The 24,066-nt window shown below is 44.5% G+C and overlaps 1 protein-coding gene across 1 annotated transcript in view; it reads left to right on the plus strand.

Moving 5' to 3' along the window:
- Positions 1 to 24,066, plus strand: part of LOC135526018 (myelin transcription factor 1-like protein) — a 157,363-nt gene that overhangs the window by 83,812 nt on the left and 49,485 nt on the right. The window contains 1 exon segment of the mRNA XM_064954039.1: positions 20,767 to 21,209. Coding sequence (XP_064810111.1) covers positions 20,767 to 21,209 — 443 coding nt within the window.

The following is a 24,066-nucleotide window of genomic DNA, read 5'->3' on the forward strand; positions in this document are numbered from 1 at the left end:
TAGGCCATAGGAGCGAATAATTACAATTTAGCAGATTAACACCGGAGAGATAAATGAGCAGATGGTGATGTGCAAGTAGAGATACTGGTGTGCAAAAGAGCAGAAAAGTAAATAAAATAAAAAACAGCATGGGGATGAGGTAGGTAGATTGGGTGGGCTATTTACAGATGGACTATGTACAGCTGCAGTGATCGGTTAGCTGCTCAGATAGTTGATGTTTAAAGTTGGCGAGGGAAATAAAAGTCTCCAACTTCAGCGATGTTTGCAATTTGTTCCAGTCACTGGCAGCAGAGAACTGGAAGGAAAGGCTGCCAAATGAGGTGTTGGCTTTGGGGATGATCAATGAGATATGCCTGCTGGAATGTGTGCTACGGGTGGGTGTTGTTATCGTGACCAGTGAACTGAGATAAGGCGGAGCTTTACCTAGCATAGACTTATAGATGACCTGGAGCCAGTGGTTCTGGCGACGAATATGTACCGAGGGCCAGCCGACGAGAGCATAAAGGTTGCAGTGGTGGGTGGTATAAGGTGATTTGGTAACAAAACGGAGGTCACTGTGATATACTGCATCCAGTTTGCTGAGTAGAGTGTTGGAAGCTATTTTGTAGATGACACCGCCGAAGTCGAGGATTGTTAGGATAGTCAGTTTTACTAGCGTAAGTTTGGCGGCGTGGTTGAAGGAGGCTTTGTTGCAAAATTGATAGCTGATTCTAGATTTGATTTTGGATTGGAGATGTTTAATATTAGTCTGGAAGGAGAGTTAACAGTCTAGCCAGACACCTAGGTATTTATAGTTGTCCACATATTCTAGGTCGGAACCTTCCAGGGTGGTGATGCTAGTCGAGCGGGTGGGTGCAGGCAGCAAACGGTTGAAAAACATGCATTTTGTTTTACTAGCGTTTAAGAGCAGTTGGAGGCCACGGAAGGAGTGTTGTATGGCATTGAAGCTCGTTTGGAGGTTAGCTAGCACAGTGTACAAGGAACGGCCAGAAGGGCCAGACGTATATAAAATGGTGTCATCTGCGTAGAGGTGGATCAGGGAAACCAAGGCTATTGAGTCTGCCAGGTCGATGAAGACGGCTGCACAGTACTGTCTTTTATTGATGGCGGTTATGATATCATTTAGTACCTTGAGCGTGGCTGAGGTGCACCCATGACCGGCTCGGAAGCCGGATTGCACAGTGGAGTAGGTACGGTGGGATTCGAAATGGTCAGTGATCTGTTTATTAACTTGGCTTTCGAAGACTTTAGAAAGGCAGGGCAGGATGGATATAGGACTGTAACAGTTTGGGTCTAGGGTGTCACCCCCTTTGAAGAGGGGGATGACCGCGGCAGCTTTCCAATCTTTAGGGATCTCGGACGATACGAAAGACTGGTAATAGGGGTTGCAACAATGGCTGCGGATAGTTTAGAAAGAGAGGGTCCAGATTGTCTAGCCCAGCTCATTTGTACTGGTCCAGGTTTTGCAGCTCTTTCAGAACATCTGCTGTCTGGATATGGATGAAGGAGAAGCTGGGGAGGCTTGGGCGAGTATCTGTGGGGGGGGCTGTTGGCCGGGTTTGGAGTAGCCAGGAAGAGTAGCTGCGGCCTCAGCAGCGGCTAATGGGGATCCATAATAAATACAACTTCAAACTTGTGTTTGATCCTATTGGCATTGCATTGTAACTTGTTTCTAAATATGTGTTGTAGATCAGATTCCTTAAATATAGTCTCTGTGTATGAAATGACTGGGCTTCAATGGATCTCTATGTTATATAACTCCAGGGCCAGGGTTTTGTTCATGGAGCTGATCAAGTGTAATAATGTCATTCCAACGGATTTATCTTAAGGTGGAGGTTAATGGGGTAGGCATATTGGATGGCAATAACAGGCCCATGGCAGTATAGCTTGGCCAGCCGTTTTAGATTAGTCAACTCTCATCAAGTCCCAACGCTGGTAGATAATTGGCTGGCTGGGGTTATTAAGACAGAGGGACTACAGCAGGCTTCTGTAACGCCTGGTGTGACTAAACATCACTAGACAATGTTCTATTAGACGAAGCATTAATAGCTGATGCTGTTAACATGGCATCCAGGGATTTGTTTCGGAGTCCCTTTGCCGCTACCCATAAGAAATCCAATCAAAATGGTATTTTCTTTTTTCTTCTATTTTCTAGAAAATATGTACTGTTTATTTTCCCTCTCTCTGTTTTCCTCTGAATTTTTGTGAAAATTCATCACACGTTAATTATGTGTGAGAAAAAAAAACGAAGCAGGGTTTTTTTATGGTGTAAACATGCCAAGGGGTCAAGGCAGGGCAGTAGATCCCGCCCACTCAGGCCATACTTAATAATGACTCTCACTTTGAACCCACTTACTGTCTGGAAGGTTGATTGACAGATAGTGTCTTTGGTGTCGGGGGTGTCGGGGGTGAACAAGCCTCTCTGGACCACGACTGGAGTTACAGAGCAGTGGCAGCTAAATTACACCTTAGGAAGGACCTCTGGCTCAGAGAGAGCGAGGGAGGGAGGGCTGATGAATGAAGAATGGATGTGAGATGAGAGGCAGAGGTTGAACCGTGTGGATCCACAGAGCACATAGAAAATGAGAGGAATGAGTAACACACCAGGCATATCACTCAAGAGTGACTCTGAAATTGGACGTCTATTCATGTCCTGGATAGAGGGGACATGGATAGGGGCAATTGTGAGGGCTATTACCATCAAGTAGGCTTGGGTTTTGCTAGGGCGTTGTGGATGGGAATAATCCAGTAATCCCATGACTCCGGATAAGGTTTAATCTCAGTGGTGGTTTTGTTTTAATCCTATCCCAAACCTTCACCCATAACGTAACCATTCGGAATGAATGCCTGACCTTTATGTTTTAACCCCTATCCCAAACTTTAACCCCTAATCCAATGACTCCGGATCAGAAGGTATTCTGTTCAATCCCAGTGGTGGAAACACATTTTCTTATTTTTATTTTTTGACCCTATCCCAAACCTTAATCCTTAATTTAACAATTTTGATTGAATACATAACCTTAATGTTTGAACATTATCCCAAACCCTATCCTAAACTCAGTTGGTAGAGCATGGCATTTGTAAAGCCATGATAGTGGGTTTGATTAGTTGACCACCCAAATGTAAAATGTATGCACGCATGACTGTAGGTGATGAATGGCATATAACCCAGGGTGTCAAAAACACTTAGTAATTCGATGTTTGGAGCAACTTCAAAATGTGACGTGTGGATGAACATCTAATTCTGTGGTGAGACTCTAAGAGCTTGTTGACACACATACTAAGTAACACACACACACACACACACACACACACACACACACACACACACACACACACACACACACACACACACACACACACACACACACACACACACACACACACACACACACACACACACACACACACACACACAGGTACATTCTCAAACACACACAGACAGGTGCATTCTCACACACACAGATTTCATGGAGTGATGAGACTCAGCATGAAGTCATTAGATACACATTCCTAATCAGTCATTATTAGCATTTCCTTATTCTCACATAGTGTTTATCAGTCATATGCAATCATTCACTAATACACATTTAGAAAATGTATGCACATACAGTACAGTCCATTTAATCACCACTTCACACAGTAATAAACACATACATTCCCACACACATTCCATACACGAGCACACACACACACTCACACGTCGAGTGCCTGTCTGCCTCTCTGATTCGGAGAACCTCCAATAACAGGCGGTGCGGTCTGAAGAGCCCCAGAGGACCAGAGGACTTTGAGAGGCCTCACACCCCTCCTGTGAGAACCCTAGAGAGGGAGGAAATCCACAGCTCACACCCTTCATGTGAGAGGGTGGATCTGTGTGTCTTTTGTCTTTACCTAGTATACTATACACACACACATAGAGGTACATTCTCAAAACGCACGCACGCACGCACACACACACACACACACACACACACACACACACACACACACACACACACACACACACACACACACACACACACACACACACACACACACACACACACACACACACACACACACACACACACACATTAACATTGGTTTCTTCATAGTCCAGAGCAGCCACTCAAAGCAAATAATTTCACCAGAGAGAACATAAGCCTGAAATACAGACGGTACAGACGATATCCTTCTGTGTCCCACCTTCGTGTCTAAATGGTGGAGCAGGGCACTAGTATAACATGTAACTGAACATCCTCTAACTAGCTGCCTCTCATACCTCCTCCGTCACTCAGATAGAAGAGGGGTATGGAGGGATGGTCTGTAAACCTGTTTCAGGTCCCTGTGGAGTCATCAAGGCAGATAAATGCTCTCGGTTCAGTCCAGGCTGTTTGTCAGCCCCTCTAAGAAGGGGTGAAGTATGGAGAAGCTATAAAGCCCAATTAGTGTGTGGAAGGACAGAGTAACGGCCGTGTGACTGGACTCGGGAGCCCCACTCTGACACCTCACAGGCTGTACACTAACACAATCAGGAAGTGGAATGGAGGTAGAACTGTAATGGCGGTAGAGCTATGGTGAAGGGAGCAACCAGGCAGCTCAAAACCGCTACTGAGTCAAAGTGGTTTGTTTGTGACACTCCACCATTTCCCAGTATTTTTACTTCATGAGAAACCCTCCTATGCATGCATCCAAATGTAAAATAGAAATAGGCCACATGGTTTCCTCTGAGATACCAATACTCACTGTGACACACACACACACACACACACACACACACACACACACACACACACACACACACACACACACACACACACACACACACACACACACACACACACACACACACACACACACACATAACTCTCTCTTTCTGACAGTGATGTTTTGGTTCTGGGTGGCATTTAGTTTCTGGGCTGCACAAGATGCTTCATAAATGAATGATGAGTAAATCTGTGAAGTGTGAATAATTGATGGCAGCAGAGGTAACAAACAAAGGACTGCTGTTATTATTAGTTAATAAGACACTGTAGATACTCACTAACGATACCTCATTATCTCACACCCTACCTCCTCGTCCTCCATGTTTGGAAGGCAGGATAGCAGGCTGACAGGATACACATTGCATACTAAAACACTGTTCAATCCCTCCAGGCCTATGTGACTATCCCTACCTGGGAGATGTGCCGTTGCCTAGCGCACGGTAATTACATCCCACGCTAACAAATTATTAGCCGATGATGGATAGGTTCACGCTCTTACTTACTCATGCCTCAATGCTAGCTGATAAGACATGCACCATATAGGTGTCATATATACCTGATATACGCAGTGCCAGTCGTTACGGTGGGTGGTGACTGTCACAGTGTTAAGGGCGGGTGTTTTATGGACATTGTCTACCTATAGATAAGCAATGATTAAGTGGTTCAACTGATTCACTAATGTGGTCCGTAGGGTAGCTCAGTGGTGGTGGAGGTGGTGGAGGTGGTGGTGTGTTGTAGGTCTGACCTGAGGAAAGGACATCTGGCTGGGGTCTCTATGGAATATTTTACCCTCCCATCCTCCATAAACTGTCTCTGTGGTGCTCTCATAGCCACAGCCACCCACAGACCTCCTTTTACAACTAGAATAAAGTCATTAAGATACATTGAGGTAAAACAAAACCTTTGCTCACAGAGCGTGGAGCCCCAGATCGAGGGAGATTATCAGTGGTCTTGTATCTCTTCCATTTCCTAATAATTGCTCCCACAGTTGATTTCTTCAAACCAAGCTGCTTACCTATTGCAGATTCAGTCTTCCCAGCCTGGTGCAGGTCTACAATTTTGTTTCTGGTGTCCTTTGACAGCTCTTTGGTCTTGGCCATAGTGGAGTTTGGAGTGTGACTGTTTGAGGTTGTGGACAGGTTTCTTTTATACTGATAACAAGTTCAAACAGGTGCCATTAATACAGGTAACGAGTGGAGGACAGAGGAGCCTCTTAAAGAAGAAGTTACAGGTCTGTGAGAGCCAGAAATCTTGCTTGTTTTTAGGTGACCAAATACTTATTTTCCACCGTAATTTGCAAATAAATTCCTTAAAAATCCTACAGTGTGATTTTCTGGATTTTTTTTCTCATTTTGTCTGTCATGGTTGAAGTGTACCTATGATGAAAATTACAGGCCTCTCTCATCTTTTTAAGTGGGAGAACTTGAACAATTGGTGGCTGACTAAATACATTTTTGCCCCACTGTATATATATATATATATAAATCTTTATGTGTGTCTTCTTTTTGGTCTTGATGCAATGGTGAGGGGAGGAGGGAAAGGGTTCTTGTTTTGGGGTGTGGATGTTGGGATGGTGGGTGGTGGCGGGGTACAGGGGTGGTACAGGGGTTCAGGGGTTGTGGTAGTGATTGCCATGGCTGCAGCTGGGGCTGAGTAATTGCCTGTCTTGGTGGGAGCGTGTTCTTGAGCTAAAGTCGAGTGCTTTCTTCCTGATGTATAGCTCATTTGGATTCCGCCAGCCTTCCGCCAGCCTTGGGGCTGTATTATTCATGCCTTGGCAGATAGCACTCACTAAAAGCATTGGAATGGAGCCAGGTAGTAGTGGGGCGACACAGGAACACTTCACCTAGCAGCCTGGCAGAGGGAAAGAGAGAGGGGGCGGGAGAGGGAGGGAGAGGGAAGGAGAGGGAGAGGTGTGTTGTTAGGAAAAGAGAGAGAGGAAAGTAGAGCGATTGAGAAAGAGTTAGAGGGAACGGTAGAGAAATAGGATATGGAGAGAGAGAGAGAGGGCAAAAGACCTTAGAAAGGGATGAGAACAGGGTGTAGTGAACAAGCAGCCCTCAACCCCTCCGCCCCCTCCAGCGCAGCCCCCCCCACTGCCTCCTTGTGCAAATACAGATAAGGTCACGTTAATCATAATGCCACCTCCCTTTGAAAAATCACCCTCCATACAATCAACCCCCCACTGTGAGGTATCTGGCGCTGGAATGGACATTTCCATATTTAATTGGCAGCTTTATTTTCCAGTAAGAGAGGGAGCGGGTGAGTGTGAGGCAGAACGAATAGAGGTGAAGAATCAGCTTCCATGTAGGAGTGGCCAGTGCTCTGTAGACTGGCTCTGTGGACTGGCTCTGTGGGGACTATTTTAGGGTTCCATATTTTTTACGGTGATCATCTTAGTTAGTATATTTCATTCGCTTGTTTTTTCTTTGTTTTGTGTAACCACTGCCATTATTGAATAGTCAATGATGGAGTCAGCTTCACTTGGTTTTCCATCAACTACAGCACCGTTTTTCCTACAGCATGTTGTTCGTAATAAGCAAATATTTTTTTAGATATATAAAACATAACATAAAGATACCTTCAAACACATTTCGCCCCTCTGATATATTCTGCCGCTCTCATCTATCCCCCCTCTTCCCTTTCTTCCTCTGCCACTTGTTTATTTTCCCCCTTTGTGTTTTCCTCTTCTTTGTTTAGTTGTGTGTTATTATGACAATCAGTCAGGCTAGCTCCAGTACCTAGCGCTGCTCTAGCCTAGCGTTAGCTAGCGTGTGGTAAACAGGTGGTGTTTACGCTTCCTGCCTCAGCCTGCCTGTCCCCCCCCCCCCACCCGCTGGAAACACATCAAAGGGAATGAGAGATCATGTGTAGCGAGCCCAGCGCCGAGTAGCATGCCAGGGGGACCTGTGACGAGGAGCGAGGGGGCGCATGCCAGTCAGAGGCTTAGGGCCCTCAATCTCCTCTCCGGGCCGGGCACATCCTGACCTCCTACACACCCACACCCCCTAACTATCTCCCTTGCCCCCAGCCCCCTAGCCTGCTATCCCTCCGCACGGCTGCCAACTAAATTACATCAATGTCAAGAGCCCTCCCCTGTCTCCGCTGGGGAAATGTACCAGGCCCAGTAAACAAGCCAACAGAACAGGCAGAGTCAAAGCAGCCAGTCACTAATGGCAGCAGACACTAAAGGCTGGGTGGGTGGAAGTAAAGCTGGATCTTAGGTAGAGAACTGAACACTAGTTATTTCAGATGGTGAGTAATGGCACAGTTCCTGTGCTATCATGGTGGGCCAGTGATATTTTAGGGCTTGTTCAGTTCACTCGTGTTTTTCTGTGCTGCTAATCCTAGATGGACTGAGGCTCTGGTGAATAGGTATGGCCGTCTCTGTGCATGTCTGAACCTTGTCTCAAAATAACATTTGTGACATGATATGATTGCAGTATGAACTCCATTAATGTAACAAACCCAGTGTAGTTAATACAGAATGATAGAGTAGATGGGGAGGGTAAACCTTCTCCAAGATGGCCGCAGGGCTCTGCAGCTTCTCTCTGTGTCTCTCCCCATGTTGAAGTGATTGATTGAAGTAATTATGTGAGTGGAGAGGATCCTTACCTGGGTGATTCAGGAGTGAATTTAGCCGTGGAATGACAAATGGGTGCAATACAGTACATGAGTAGAACCATAGGCCTGATTAGTCCACCCCATATAGAAACTGTAAAATGATCTTATTTATATCAACAGAGATGCATCTACCAAAGTAATTCCCTATGCTGGCCACTCCCTCCATACAGTCTGTTTTACTGGTGTGTATAACCCTGTGGCGGTCTGTAGATGGGCTAATGGATTCAGTGATGGTGATAGGCAGCTATAGCCTCTGGTCAGTCCCAGGGATGTGAATGTGTTAGACCCCCTGGAGCCCTATTTCTCCATCCCCTCATTGAGGCCATGATCACTGGGCCTGAGACCGACAGACAGACACATCTGTGTCTGATGGGGGTGATATGCCTTAGAGGGGCCCTAGGAGAGTCTATGGGGCTACTGGTTGGGCTCCTGGGGTAGAGGATAAGGAGCTGCGGCTGGGTGGGGAGCACCCATAGGGCTGCTGGTAGACAGGCTACAGTGTCATTCTGTCAGGTTTCGATGGCATGGCTGAGGCTGGGTCTGGGGCAATGGGCAGGGGTAGGGGCAGGGGTAAAGGCAAGGGTAGGTTGAAGGACAAGAGGCAATGACTGGTGCTGAAGAAGAAGCTAGGTAAGGGGCTGAGGCAGAGTAAGGCACTGGGGCTGCCTGTCAGGCTGACTTGATGATAGGAGCTGGGTATCTGCAGGGGTTTGATTCCTCTGGCTTTCTCTTCACTCTACTGCACCAGCTGTCTCCTGTTACAGCCCATAACGCTGTAGTGGAAGACACTAGGGACTTGGTGTTATTGATGTTTTACAATACCACCTCTGTAATGGCAGTGTTTACAAATGATACAATAGTGTGTGTGTTGTATTATTCAGATATCACATTGTATGAGCTCTAATTTACTGGGGAGGTTTTACTAGTGAAAGTGCCATGTTAAGAAGCAAGAGAACAGTTAGCCTGAACCACACAGCTTTTGTTCTTTTCTTTGGAGGGGAGAAGACTGTCGGGTCTCTCACACTCGCTGTCCCTCTCTCTCTCTCTCTCTCTCTCTCTCTCTCTCTCTCTCTCTCTCTCTCTCTCTCTCTCTCTCTCTCATGCACTCGTTGTCCCTCTCCCTCTCTCTTTCTCTCTTTCTCTCACTCGTTGTCCTTCTTGCTGTTTCTCTCCCTCTGTCTCTTTCTCTCTCGCTCTCTTTATATCCGTTCAATTATCTTTCTCTCTCTCCACCTCTCCCCCTCGCTTTCCTTCCATTTCCATCTCTCTCCCTTATTCCATCCCCCATCTCGCTCTCTATTTCTCTCTGACTAGCTTCACGCCTGTGTGCGAGGATGGCAAATCCCTGTTGTATTTCTGGAGGATATCACCATGGAGACGGCGCTCTGCCACGCGTGCCTATAGATCCTGTTAGATAGGGGCACAGCGAGAGGTGCACGACACTCCTCCAAGAAGGGGAGAGACAGAGACAGAGAGAGAGAGAGAGAGAGAGAGAGAGACAGGGGATGAGGTAGAAAGGGAGAACTCAGGTAGAAGGAGAGAGGATGGTTGAAAGACGAAGAGAGAGAGAGGTGAGAGTATGAATGAGTGTGAGGTATAAGAGTGATGGAGAGAGAGAGAGAGAGAGAGAGAGAGAGAGAGAGAGAGAGAGAGAGAGAGAGAGAGAGAGAGTTAAAGCTAAGTGAGTGCAGCAGCAGTCTCATCCCAGTGTCAGGGAGACAAATATCACATGATGCTAATGAGTGGCAAAGTCTCGGCCCCGCTGTGAACAGGCTTTAATATGACTGCTAATAAAGCTGCTGTGTAACACTGTCACAATCCTTCACACACTCACTGTCACCCACCTGGGACTACAGACGTACAGACACGCATACACACACACACGCATCTGATCTGATCACGACTCCATTTTGCTCCTCACTTCCTATAAGCAGAAACTCAAACAGGAAGTACCCGTGCAAGGGCTATTCAACGCTGGTCTGACCAATTGGAATCTATGCTACAAGATTGTTTTGATCACGCGGACTGGGATATGTTCCAGGTCGCCTCAGAATAATGGTGACTGAGTTCATCAGAAAGTGTATAGGAGAAGTTGTACCCACTGTGACTATTAAAATCTACTCAAACAGAAACTGTAGATAGATGGCAGCATTTGCACAAAACTGAAAGCGCGAACCATCGAATACAAACACTGCAGTTATTCCCTCCATAAGGAAATCAAAAAGGCAAAACGTCAGTACAGAGACAGAGTGGATTTGCAATTCATCGGCTCATACACGAGACATATGTGGCAGGGACTACAGACAATCACGGACAACAAAGGGCATACCAGACACGTCGCAGACACCGATGTATTGCTCAAGTACAAGCTTAACACCTTCTACGCCTGCTTTGAGGATAACACAGTGCCACCGATGCGGCCCGCTACCAAGGATATGGGGTCTCGTTCTCCGTGGCCGACGTGAGTAAGACATTTAATCGTGTTAACCCTCGCAAGGCTGCCGGCCCAGACGGCATCCTGAGCCGCGTCCTGAGAGCGTAGACCAGCTGGCTGGAGTGTGTACGGACATATTCAATCTCTCCCTATCCCAGTCTGCTGTCCCCACTTGCTTCAAGATGGCCACCGTTGTTCCTGTACCCAAGAAAGCAAAAGTAATTGAACTAAATGACAATCGCCCACAGCACTCACTCCTGTCATCATGAAGTGGCAGGGACTCGGCGTACACATCACAGACAAACTGAAATGGTCCACCCACACAGACATCATGGTGAAGAAGGCGCAGCAGCTCCTCTTCAACCTCAGGAGGCTGAAGAAATTCGGCTTGTGACCAAAAACACTCGCAAACTTTTACAGATGCACAATCGAGAGCATCCTGTCGGGCTGTATCACCGCCTGGTATGGCAACTGCTCCGCCCACAACCGTAAGGCTCTCCAGAGGGTAGTGAGGTCTGCACAACTCATTACCGGGGGCAAACTACCTGCCCTCCAGGACACCTACACCACCCGATGTTACAGGAAGGCCATAAAGATCATCAAGGACAACAACCACCTGAGCCACTGCCTGTTCACCCCGTAAACCATCCAGAAGGCGAGGCCAGTACAGGTGCATCAAATCTGGGACCAAGAGACTGAAAAACAGCTTATATCTCAAGGCCATCAGTCTGTTAAACAGCCACCACTAACATTGAGTAGCTGCTGCCAACATACTGACTCAACTCTAGCCACTTTAATAATGGAAAAATTGATGTAATAAATGTATCACTAGTCACTTTAAACAATGCCACTTTATATAATGTTTACACACCCTACATTACTCATCTCATATGTATATACTGTACTCTATACCATCTACTGCATCTGGCCTATGCTGTTCGGCCATCGCTCATTTATTAATTTTTATGTACATATTCTTATTCATTCCATTACACTTGTGTGTATAAGGTAGTTGTGAAATTGTTAGGTTAGATAAATACTTGTTAGATATTACTCTATGGTCGGAACTAGAAGCACAAGCAATTCTCTACACTCGCATTAACATCCGCTAACCATGTGTATGTGACAAATAAAATTGGATTTGAATTGATTTTAAGTGCTTTGAGAGGCTAGTTAAGGATCATATCACCTTCACCTTACGTGACACACTAGACCCACTTCAATTTACTTACTGCCCCCAATAGATCAACAGACGATGCAATCGACATCGCACTGCACACTGCCCTATCCCATCTGGACAAGAGGAATACCTATGTAAGAATGCTGTTCATTGACAATAGCTTAGCATTCAACACCATAGTACCATCCAAACTCATCATTAAGCTCTGGGCCTTGGGTCTGAACCCCACCCTGTGCAACTGGGTCCTGGACTTCCTGACGGGCCGCCCCCAGGTGTTCAAAGTAGGAAACAACACTTCCACTTCAATGATCCTCAACACAGGGGCCCCACAAGGGTGCATTCTCAGTCCCCTCCTGTAGTCAATCATCAAGTTTGCAGACGACACAACAGTAGTAGGCCTGATTACCAACAATGACGAGACAGCCTACAGCGAGGAGGTGAGGGACCTGGCAGAGAGGTGCCAGGAAAATAATCTCTCACTGTCACGCCCTGGTCGTAGTATTTTGTGTTTTCTTTATTATTTTGGTCAGGCCAGGGTGTGACATGGGTTTATTATGTGGTGTGTTTTGTCTTGTTTTTTTTTGTAGGTGTTGGGATTGTGAATTCGTAGGGTTATCTAGAACAGTCTATGGTTGCCTGAAGTGGTTCTCAATCAGAGGCAGGTGTTTATCGTTGTCTCTGATTGGGAACCATATTTAGGCAGCCATATTCTTTGAGTGTTTCGTGGGTGATTGTTCCTGTCTCTGTGTTACTGTGTTAGTTTGCACCAGTATAGTCTGTTTCGGTTTTCGTGTTACATTTCTTGGTTTTGTATTGTTCGTGTTTATTCGTTATTAAACATGTATGAAAATTACCACACTGCATTTTGGTCCGATCCTTGCTACACCTCGTCGTCAGAGGAGGAGATAGAAGAAAACCGTGACACTCACTTAATGTCAACAAAACAAAGGAGGTGATCGTAGACTTCAGGAAACAGCAGAGTGAGCACGCCCCTATGCACGTCGACGGGACTGCAGTGGAGAAAGTGTTCCTCGGCTTACACATCTGAAATGGTCCACCCACACAGACAGCTTGGTGAAGAAAGCGCAACAGTGCCTCTTCAACCTCAGGAAACTGAGGAAATTCAGCTTGGCCCCCAAAACCCTCAGAAACGTTTACAGATGCACAACTGAGAGCATCCTTTCAGGCTGTATCAACGCCTGGTACGGCAACTGCACCGCCCGCAACCGCAGGGCTCTCCAGAGGATGGTGCGGTCTGCCCAACGCATCACAGGGAGCAAACTACCTGCCCTCCAGGACACCTACAGCACCCGAAGTCATAGGAAGGCCAAAAAAAGATCATCAAGGACATCAACCACACGAGTCACGGCCTGTTCACCCCGCTATCATCCAGAAGGCGAGGTCAGTACAAGTGCATCAAAGCTGGGACCGAGAGACTGATAAACAGCGTCTATCTCAAGGCCGTCAGACTGTTAAATCGCCATTACTTGCCGGCTCTCACCCGGTTACGCAACCCTGGACCATAGAGGCTGCTGCCCTATATACATAGATATGGAATCACTGGCCACTTTAACAATGGAACACTAGTCACTTTAAGATTGTTTAAATAATGTTTACATACTGCTTTACTCGTCTCATATATATATATATATATATATATATATACTGTATTCTATTCTACCCTGACAGTGCTCAATCTAATATTTATATATTTCTTCATTTCATTCCTTTACTTTTAGAGTTGTGTGTATTGTTGTGAAACGTTTTAGATACTACTGCACTGTTAGATACTACTGCACTGTTAGATACTACTGCACTGTTAGATACTACTGCACTGTTGGAGCTAGGAAAACAAGCATTTCACTACACCAGCAATAACATCTGCTAAATATGTGTATGTGACCAATGTAATTTGATTTGAGTTGATTTGAAGTGCACACATGCACACACACAGACACTCTCACACACACACACTCAAACACACACACATACACATTAGGGACGCTTATTCATGACTCTGAGCTCTCTTACCAGATTTAACATTCCAATTTGTCTCTCTTCAACATCGACAGAGTGTTTTTCTAACGTTATTTGACTGGCCACTTGTTCCACTTTAGTTAAATGCATTTCATCCAGTCTCATGTGGATTTGAGGATGCTCTCTCAAAATACAAGGGAAAAATAAGTGGCTTTCTTGTTACACAAGGGTATGTTTTCCTTTGATAGCTGCCTCTCACACCAAACACACTTCTACTCTGCTGCCTGGAGGAAAAAAGACGGAAATAAATAACTTTCTGTCCTCCTCTCCTGACACAATACCAACAGTATATCTTTATTTAAATGGCATTTCATCTCCTGTGGAAAGGTAATTGCAAGACACAGTTAGAGGGCTGCAGCAGCAGGTCTGAGACAGTAGAGATGTGGCCAACGTCATGCTGTGAGAGAGCTGAGGAACGTGTGTGTGTGTGTGTGTGTGTGTGTGTGTGTGTGTGTGTGTGTGTGTGTGTGTGTGTGTGTGTGTGTGTGTGTGTGTGTGTGTGTGTGTGTGTGTGTGTGTGTGTGTGTGTGTGTGTGTGTGTGTGTGTGTGTGTGTGAGAGAGGGCTCCTGTTCTTCTTGTGCGTTAGTGATCGGCTTCCCTGTGTTGGGGGAAAACACACCTCTCACAGTTACAACAACCTCACAACTCAGGAGTAGGAGTGGGCTACAAGTCAAATTTCTTTTAGTTGTCAACACATTAATTAGTGGGATAAAGAGGCAATTGGAGATCTTGCATAAAGCTGTTGGTGAAAATTGAAATTAACTCTTTCAGTAGGAGAGGATTTTAGGACCAACTGAGACATCTTTGCAGTAGTAGTATAACAGAACATTAGGTAACAACGGAAACACTTGTGGTTTAATTGACCCCTTTTAGTTTAATTGACCCCTCTATATCTAGGAATTTTTCTGATAATAACAAGTTCTAGTGATTTTAACCTCAATTCATTTGCTGAGTGTATCAATACAATTTGCAGTACCACAGAGATTGCGTATTGAAAAGTGATTCAGGTGAAAACACATGAAGACCTGTCATGGAATGAGCTGTAGCACATTAAGCACAGACACACAGCACCTCTATCAGGGTACTGCATTGCAAGGACTGTCTCATTGCTAAAACCCAGCTGGACAGAGTGTGGTGAGCAATGGAAGATGAGCGGAGGGAGGCATGAATTTCAACAGCTCCCTCCCCCTCCCTCCCTCCTTCCCTCCCTCCCTCCCCCTCCCTCCCTCCCTCCCTCCCTCCCTCCCACTCACCTATCCTCCCCGCCAGGCTGTCTGCTTGGCAGTACGTATCCTGCTGGGATACGCCCTTGATTTATTTGGAGGGGCTCTGGACTGGGCCAGGATGAGTGGCATTTTAATGTGCTTTTGAAATGTTTGGTCACAAGCACTATTGATCAGAGTACTCAGTAACCCCCATTCTGCCCCCCTCCACACCTCAACCCCCACCCTGGAGAGAGGCGCAGGGCCTGCAGGAGCCTGCAGGGCTGTCAGGCAGGGAATGAGTTTTCGTGTGAGCTTAGATTAATGAAATGAGGCCCCGTGTGTGGGTGCAGGGGTCAGGCTATTAAGTAATCCCTGGGCCTGCTGAGATTGAGGCTGTCTGCCAGTTTGGCCCAACGCTGACTGAGTGATGGGCACCCGCTCCTTTTGGGCTGTGGGGATAAAACATGTGTATGGGAAACATGTGTGTGTGGAGGGAGGGAGGTAGATCAGCAAGTCGGTGCGCCCCCACAATTCTAAGACAAGTAAACAGTGCTAAGAGGTCCACAGTGAACATGCTGCAGTCAGCCAAAATACCCAGTTCTCCACCAATTTAAGAAATGATGCTTATGTATTAACAGCACCTCCCTGACCTCAAGTGGTGGAGGCTTCAGAGAGGTGCCACATCCGCTCTGAGATGCCCAAGACAGTACGCCTCCACCGTCTATAATAACTGCTGATATCAATTTACTGCTCGGCACCTTCAATTTAATGCTCTCTATTTGTTCACATTAGAACCTATTTTGGGCTGAGTGAGGAGGGAGAAAGACTCTTGGCTTTTGTAAAGGGGAATCAGGGACATTTCACTGCTCAGTTGACTAAGCATACCTGAAACCTGTCTGACTCTGTTAGCTATGCAAAAGGAAAGGATCACTACCGCTACTTCGCTAATGTGCATGACATGGGGAGCTCACTTCAGTAGAGAGGAGTATCAGCAACTCTGTTACCTACCAGCATAGAGCACTGATCTGCTTGGCACCTAAACCACATTGTCTCACTGGTATCATTGGGACCCTGTCCGTGTTGATCCTTTGAAAAAGGGGTTGGGTGCACACACACACAAACACACACACTCACACACACGCACACACACACACACACACACACACACACACACACACGCACACACACACACAAACACAGAGACCTGTATCGCCCCCAGACTCCCCATGGTTTGATGAGGGAAACGGATTAGGCTCCTGTGATCAATAGTCTGGGCGAATACACAGATTATCAGATTATCAGATTAAAATGTGTCCCCTGCTGCCAAGGGGACCAGGAGAATACAGTTAAACCCAGGTGCCTCGGCAAGATTCAATTAATTATCTCTCTGATTATTCTGTTTTCCCAATGATGATCCTACAACAACGTACACAGCTGCAGTTGGTACAGCAGAGTCAGACAATGTCAGCTCAATAAACAATGTATAACCCAGGAATGTTATTATTTGTTTTAATGTCTTTGTTTTTAAATCAGCCTGGGCTCAGAACCCTACGAAACTTACTTTACGTATTTCTGAGGACTTCCAAGGCGTATGATACCTACTAATGGTGTAGTTACTTTAGACAGAAATGAAAGGAGGGAGGATGAGGTCGGTGTAATCTGTGACCATCTAGCAATCCAAAGGTTGCCTGTTAAAGTCACGCCGGAGACAGCTGTAGGACTGGGCACAGACGTCAGTTCAATGTCTAGTTTTGGTTTACATTTGGTTGAGTTGTCAACTAGCGTTACTTCAACGTGAAAACAATATTTCACCATGTCGTTGGATTTACTGTTTTCAGCAGTATGTGATACATTTTCACAACTCTTAGTACAAAACTCCAAACTGGTCACACTTCTAACGCAGCCAGTCTTTCATTCAAAGTGTGTCATTGTGCATTCATTTGGATTTTAAACATCTCTCACCACACAACCATTGATAAAAACATATAGAAGTTTATTGTGAAATGTAATGAGAACATTGGTTTAATCACCAAAATACCACATAATGATATATTTTCATTTGAGTCATTTTGACTACCAGTTAATCCATAGTAAACTATGTAATATACTGTACATATTTCAATCTCCCTTAGAAGTGCTGAAAGTACTATGCTACAGTACTGTAAATGACAGTTTTCACTTTAGGCAATACACTTACATTATCCAACACGATTTACCGAAAATGTATCATTTCCATAACATCTTTAATATGAGTAATCAAAGGTGTGGTCAATGAAGACATCCTCTACAATTATTCATGCAATTATTTTTGCTGTTGTTGACGTAATTGCAACATAGGTGTACTGTTTGTAGTCAAATGTAAGACATTAAATAAAACAATTGAACATTTAAAACACATTAGTTTGCATCAAGCCTGTCTTGAGCATTTGGCCATCATTTCTCATCCACATCACAGTGAATGTCTTCAGAAAAAAACTTTTGGCGAATCCAAGCTTGACATTGGTTTGCATTGATCTTGTCGCATGCCTCATCCATGGCCAGGAAGGTGGCAACCTCATTGGGATGGTGATCGTACACCTTCCACACTGAACAAAAAAATTCCTCAATAGAGTTGAGGAAAGGAGAGTATGGGGCGCAGGTATAGAGTCACGAATCGGGGATGGGCCCGAAACCATTCCCGAACCACCTCTGCTAGGTGGAACCTAACATTGTCCCACACAATGACATAGGTCAACTTCTTCACCTTGAAAGGCCTGCTCAATGTCAATGAGGAACACAATGAGGTGTGCAGCATTGTAGGATCCAAAACATCCTACCACACCATCTTCAGAGATGGCTGCGCACATGGAGATATTAGCCAATGAGTTTCCGCCCACGACCCAGAGTTTTGGCCAGGTTGGAGCTCGCTTGATCAACAAAGATATTCTTGTGATGGTTCACAGCAGCATCAAGCACCATCACCGTTCAAAAAAATGTATTTTGGGGAGTTATTTCTCCAGTATAGTCCCAATATGGTATTGTGAAGTAGCATGTGCATGAATAGTAACAGTAATACAGTATAAAGTGCTGTACCTGAACATACTCGGCCCGCAGTTGTTTCACCCGGTTGTTGTTTCTCTCAGAAGGCACCAGGTAAATGTGTTTCATAGATACCTGGTGCTTCTTTCCAAAGGCTGGCGATTGTTAGTAGGCTGATGGATGCCACATTGCCAAAGGTGCCGTTGTTCTCTTCAATGGCCTGTTTTATTTAGGACAGCCATACGTCATTCCTGGCCGTCACCATTTCCACCAGTGCCCCACTCCTGCTGATTGGTCAGCACACGGCCACCACCATGGGGTCTTCTGTCAATTCTGAGGGTACAGCGGGTAGAACAGAGTATACTGTCAATAGATCATACTGGAAGAATACTGGAACATGATTTGTGAATTTACATGCATTACAATATGTAATTTACTGTAAATGTAATGGTACAGCATAGTGCATATCCTGCAGACCAGATTTCTTGGCGAAATGTTCTCATGATCGTATTGACAGTTGATCTTCAGATTGGGATGAATTAATCTGCCAGCTTCTGCCAGCTTCTGGTAAGGCCTCTGTTTACCACATGGTCAACGACGATGACCCGGATTTCATTAAACACAACAGTTCCCTGACGTCTGCCTCCCTCTTTCTGATGTCCACCTCTTTGACGGGGCCCATGCCCACAAATTGACCTCTTTGACAGGGCCCATGCCCATCTCTTTGACCTCTTTGATGGGGCCAAGGCCCACCTCTCTGACGGGCTCCTTGTCTACGAGCTCTTTGATTTCTTCCTCTCTCTTGCTGTCTGTCCTGCTCCATGTTGAAAGAAATTGCAAGTGTTCACACACACCCTTTTATATGGTGACCATTGTGGTTACCACTATGTGAAACCAATTAGCAATAACGAGTAGACATTATGTTGTCATTACAGTTATCATGTATCATACATGTAATTTAGATGTTTATACTTTACAAACATATGTTTTATTCCTGTAGTTCTCAAAATCCATTTGTAGCAGACAAACCAGTTGAAAATCTATAGGTTTACCAAACGGTTAAGTGATTAACCATTAAGTGCAGTTGGATAAGTGACGGTCAAATATATTTAAACTAATGAGAAAATAATCATATGAAAAGTATTGTGAGCATTGCATTGTGAAAGGCAATTACTTTATATGAAAGGTATTTCTAGATGAAACACTGATTTGGTTTGGTGGGAAAAAGTTACTGTGCGATTTTGTGTGTCAATTGAAAATGTTCTTAACGTTTAGAAAAAAACAGCCTTTTTGATGATCCGTTTTGAGTTTTGTACTATGAGTTGTGAAATTATACCACGCACTTTTGAAAATAGTAAAAGGCGATATAAAAAAAACTGTACGTTTAAAATACCCTTACGTTGACGACAAATCCAATTAGTTTCACACGTCATCAGATACACTTCTGGGTTGAAATAATGTAGGAAAAAATTACATTCAACCAGTTTTTACCCAGTGGACTCCCCCCAACACTTATTATTAACTTAACACAATTTACCTATCCTGCGACACAAATTCACCTTTGCTTTTTTTTGTTCTTCCCCATAATTATCCTTTGTTGTTATGGCACACAAGCAACCTGGTCTCAGAGAAAGACGTATCATATGTCCTCCAAAACATATGATAAGTTACATCATCCAATTTGTATGCTATTGTACGCCTGGACAAGAAGTATCAAATCTAATTTTCTTTGTCACGCGTGCCCAATACAACAGGTGTACACCTTACTGTGAAATGCTTACAAGGCTTCACCAAAAATGCTGACTTTTAGCAAAATAGTAAGTAACAAAATATTTATAAAATTAAAACAATTATTATAATAATAATTGTAAGTAACACAATAAATAACAATAACGAGGCTATAGACAGGGGATACCGGTATGAACTATATCTACTAGAATTCATATGATATTGTACAACACTATTCCATTCATAATGTATCCTAATGTTATGTAATATAGTATATAAAATGTAGTCCACAGATTTACGTACAGAATAATAAGAATTGCCCAGAGACCACTTTGTTCTCTTTATCTCAAGAAATTCCTACCTCTTGTAATTGTAAACCAAGCAAAGGAGAGCAATTAGAATGTAATTACACAATAGTGAATGATTATGGGCACGATTAGTGCTCTGTTCATAAAACGTTGATTTCACTTTCTCTCTGGTGCCAAAAACAAAGCCCTTCAGCAGAGCAAAGAGTTTATCTTAGATCTGTTCTGCAGCAAGAAAGCGTCACCACATTCAACACCTTGCGGCGGTGTACTGCAGTTGTGTTTTAATGTGTTTTGTAATGTACTCTCTAAAAGTGTTTTAATCGGTAAATAGCCAGCTGGGCAGTGTGCTGGACCAGTAACATAGTCAACACCAGAGCTAGTGTATTATGTTAGCTTAGCCACTAGCCAGACACTAAGCCAGGTGATATGGAGTTTTGGGTCTGGTGGCTAAGCACTAATGGCTCCTGGCTTATCTGTTCCCTGCAGTGTGTACGGCTGCCCCCTGGCCAAGAAGAGGAAAACACTGGACAGACAGCCTCAGGAAGCCCTGGAGGTGCTGGAGCCCTTACTGGAACCACTGGAGACAGACCCCAAGAGTGGACCCCTCATAACCCACATGGACAACTCCACTAGGGAGGAGAGCTACGAGACAGACGGAACAGTGGAGATGGATGACAGAGAGGAGGAGGTGGAGGAGGGAGTAGAGGATGGGGGAGATGAGGAAGAGGAGGTAGAAGAGGAGGAAGAGGAGGGATACTTGGAGGACAATGAGGAACAGATGGAGCAGGAAGAAGGAGAGGTGGAGAGAGGGGAGGGAGAGGCGGAGGAGGTAGAGGTGGAACAAGAGGAAGAGGAGGGCGGAGTACAAGAGGAGGAAGACGAGGAGGAGGAGTATGAGGAGGAGTATGAGGAGCAGAGTCATGGCCAAGGTGAGACGTCATTTATTTAACCCTTTGATACACCAAGACATATTAGAATGTTGTTGTTTTTTCAAAGTACTGTAAATGTCTGAGTTGCTATGGTCTATGTTGCCGAACGGTTAGTCTTGAATATACAGCATGCTGTATATGCAGTATAGTAAGGCAACAAAGGCATGCAATGATACTTTTGTCTGTATTCTGGGAATTGAAATGTGATACAATTCTACATAACAAAATACAAACTAAATCCCAGGCCTGTCCCAGAACTTAGAATATATTATTCTGTTCACATTCCTTTGATCTTTGTTTGTTTCATCCATTTGACTGGTTTATTTATTTGTTTGTTTGAGCGTTTGCTTTTCCTCCGACTTATGTGATGACTGAAGCTACCTGAAACAGAATTTGTAGTGCTAGATCAAACCTGGTTACCTGGAATAGAGAGATGGTTTGGCAGCGAAGGCAATTTTCTTCGGGAGCAGCTCAGTTCTGTCATTTGAGGTTTGTTTGGGCCATTTGCCATTACCTTCAGGGCTATCTCAGTCACAGGCTAAAAGCTGTGCTGGCGCTGTCTCTCACACACAGACCCTGTGAAAATGGCAGTTTGTCAATGGCTCCACAGGGGCTGGATGGGAACACCCTGTCTCCAAAACACCTCATTCCAGAGATAAATGCCCTGAAATAGAGGATCGGGACTCAAAATGATGCAATGAAAGAAACTAAACCATCACTCGTGAATGTGTTTTTTTTGTTGGTGTAATTTTCACAAGGCAGACAGTGTTTTCGGGACACGTGCTAAGTCTCACATGTATATTTTTCATATTTGTTTTTACCATATTTTTTTTACCACTTCCTGCTACATCTGGTCTCCCCATCCAGGGACTGAGCCTGCTAAGCTTCAGAGGCAATCCAGCAGTAGGATGCAGGGTGCGATGTTGCTAGAATGAATGTGCCAAAAGTTGCAAATGGAAAAAAGGCAGCGAAAGCAGAGGCCAGGGTACCATAACCAAAAAGGGAAAATTCCAGAAAAGAAGGAGGCGTTTTATTTCATCATGTTATCATTAAAAAAAATGACAATTTTTTTTTTTTTTTTTTTTGCGTCGATTTACAATTAATTTGCTCTCGCATTATTTCGTTTTGCTATGAATACTTTCGGGTGAGGATTCATTCACTAGAGGATTGCACCACATAATAACACATTAGTCTATTAAATGGCTCCCCGCCACAGTTTCTGTAAAAAGTTGAGGGATGGGACTGGAGAAATGCAAACACTCAAATCCATACTACACTATGGATGTAAGGACTATCCATTATATATAAATTGTATTTTCAACCATGTTTTTAGGCTGGACCGTATTTGTTTACGTTTGCTTTCTTTACAAAGATTGGAGTAAAACAAGCTTATATTTTGGGTTTTGATGAGGTACAAAAATTGAACTGAGCTCATGAGGCATTTATACGTTATATTCTACAAGAATCAATGAGTACATATCATTCATTTATAAGTGCAAGAATGGATATAGCAACAAATAATTGCCCCTTTAACAGGCATTGACCTTCATACAGATGAACTAAAATGCAATTGGAATGGGATCTATTTACCTGCCCCAAAGAAATGTATTGTGTCCACTGTTCCGCGAATATCCAGCAAAATCATTCACTTGTCCCGCATTTGGGCTTTTTAGATGTGGTCACCCTTATTCCACCGGTGGAAACATTGCTACAGCGCCATGTTAACACCATCTTTTCACACGTGAGGAGAATGACATTATTTCAACCCCACATGTGAATCTACAATTCCACATGCGAAAGGGAGATTTTCAATGGTGGAGTTGTCTTTCATGTGATCCTGCAAATGAGATTTTCACATGGGATTGATTTCCAGATGTGAACTTGCAATCCGCGTGAGATTTTCGCTCGTGAACTTTTGTTTAAATGTGAAAGGACAACTGTGGTTTTCACATGTTATTCTCCTCACATGTGAAGAAGTGGTGTTAACATGTAAACTCAAAATGTGAAACATGTGAAAATGCTATTTTAAAATGCAAATTTCACATGTGAAACTGCAAATGTGAAGTTTATTTTGTAAGGGTGCACGTATTTGCGTGAGAAAATACAAAAGCAGGAGTCCCACCACCTTTGCTTATAAGCATGAATAAGTTGTGCTAGATTTACAGTAAAATATTCTATTTAAAATGACCTGCAGCATACCAATTGAACACAGAACTATAAATGATATAGAAAAAACACAGTAGCCTGTGTCTGCTTTCGAGACTGTCTGGGACCTGAGAGGTTCTCCTCCATGTATGGTCTCTACCCTGACGTGCCAAAACACCACATTTGGCAGGTTTCTCTACAACTCATTCTGCCTCTCACCCCCCGCACCCCAGATCCTTCCTGACAGAGCCCTCAAGTCCAATTAAGACTGGAGCTCTGAGAGATGCAGTACAACGTGCTTCCTCCCTAAAAGTGTTAGCATGTCAGCCTCCCTCCTCTGTCTCTCTGTTGGGCATGAGAGTCCACAGTCAAAGAGATGGTCTTTGTTTCCCTTCTTGGCCTAGGAGCACAATTAAATCATTTCCACTGGGTGTAAAAGCGCTGGCCTAATTAAACTGGGTGAATATTTAGGATTCTCTCCATCGTCCTAAACCACAGTGCCATCTTGAGATAGGAGGACGAAATTACACTTTTTTTCCTTCTCCTTTTTCTTGGCTTCTCAGAAATGTGGATGAGTCTCTCCACATGCACCACTATCATTTCCCCCATATCCTCCAAAACAGAAGTGGCAGCAGGGCAGATTCCAATCTGTAATGGAGGTGGTATTGTTATGGCTGCTCTGTGTTTCTCAATAGATATATGCACACTGCTG

This window comes from Oncorhynchus masou, chromosome 32 (assembly GCF_036934945.1).
Source record: "Oncorhynchus masou masou isolate Uvic2021 chromosome 32, UVic_Omas_1.1, whole genome shotgun sequence".
Lineage (NCBI taxonomy): Eukaryota > Metazoa > Chordata > Actinopteri > Salmoniformes > Salmonidae > Oncorhynchus > Oncorhynchus masou.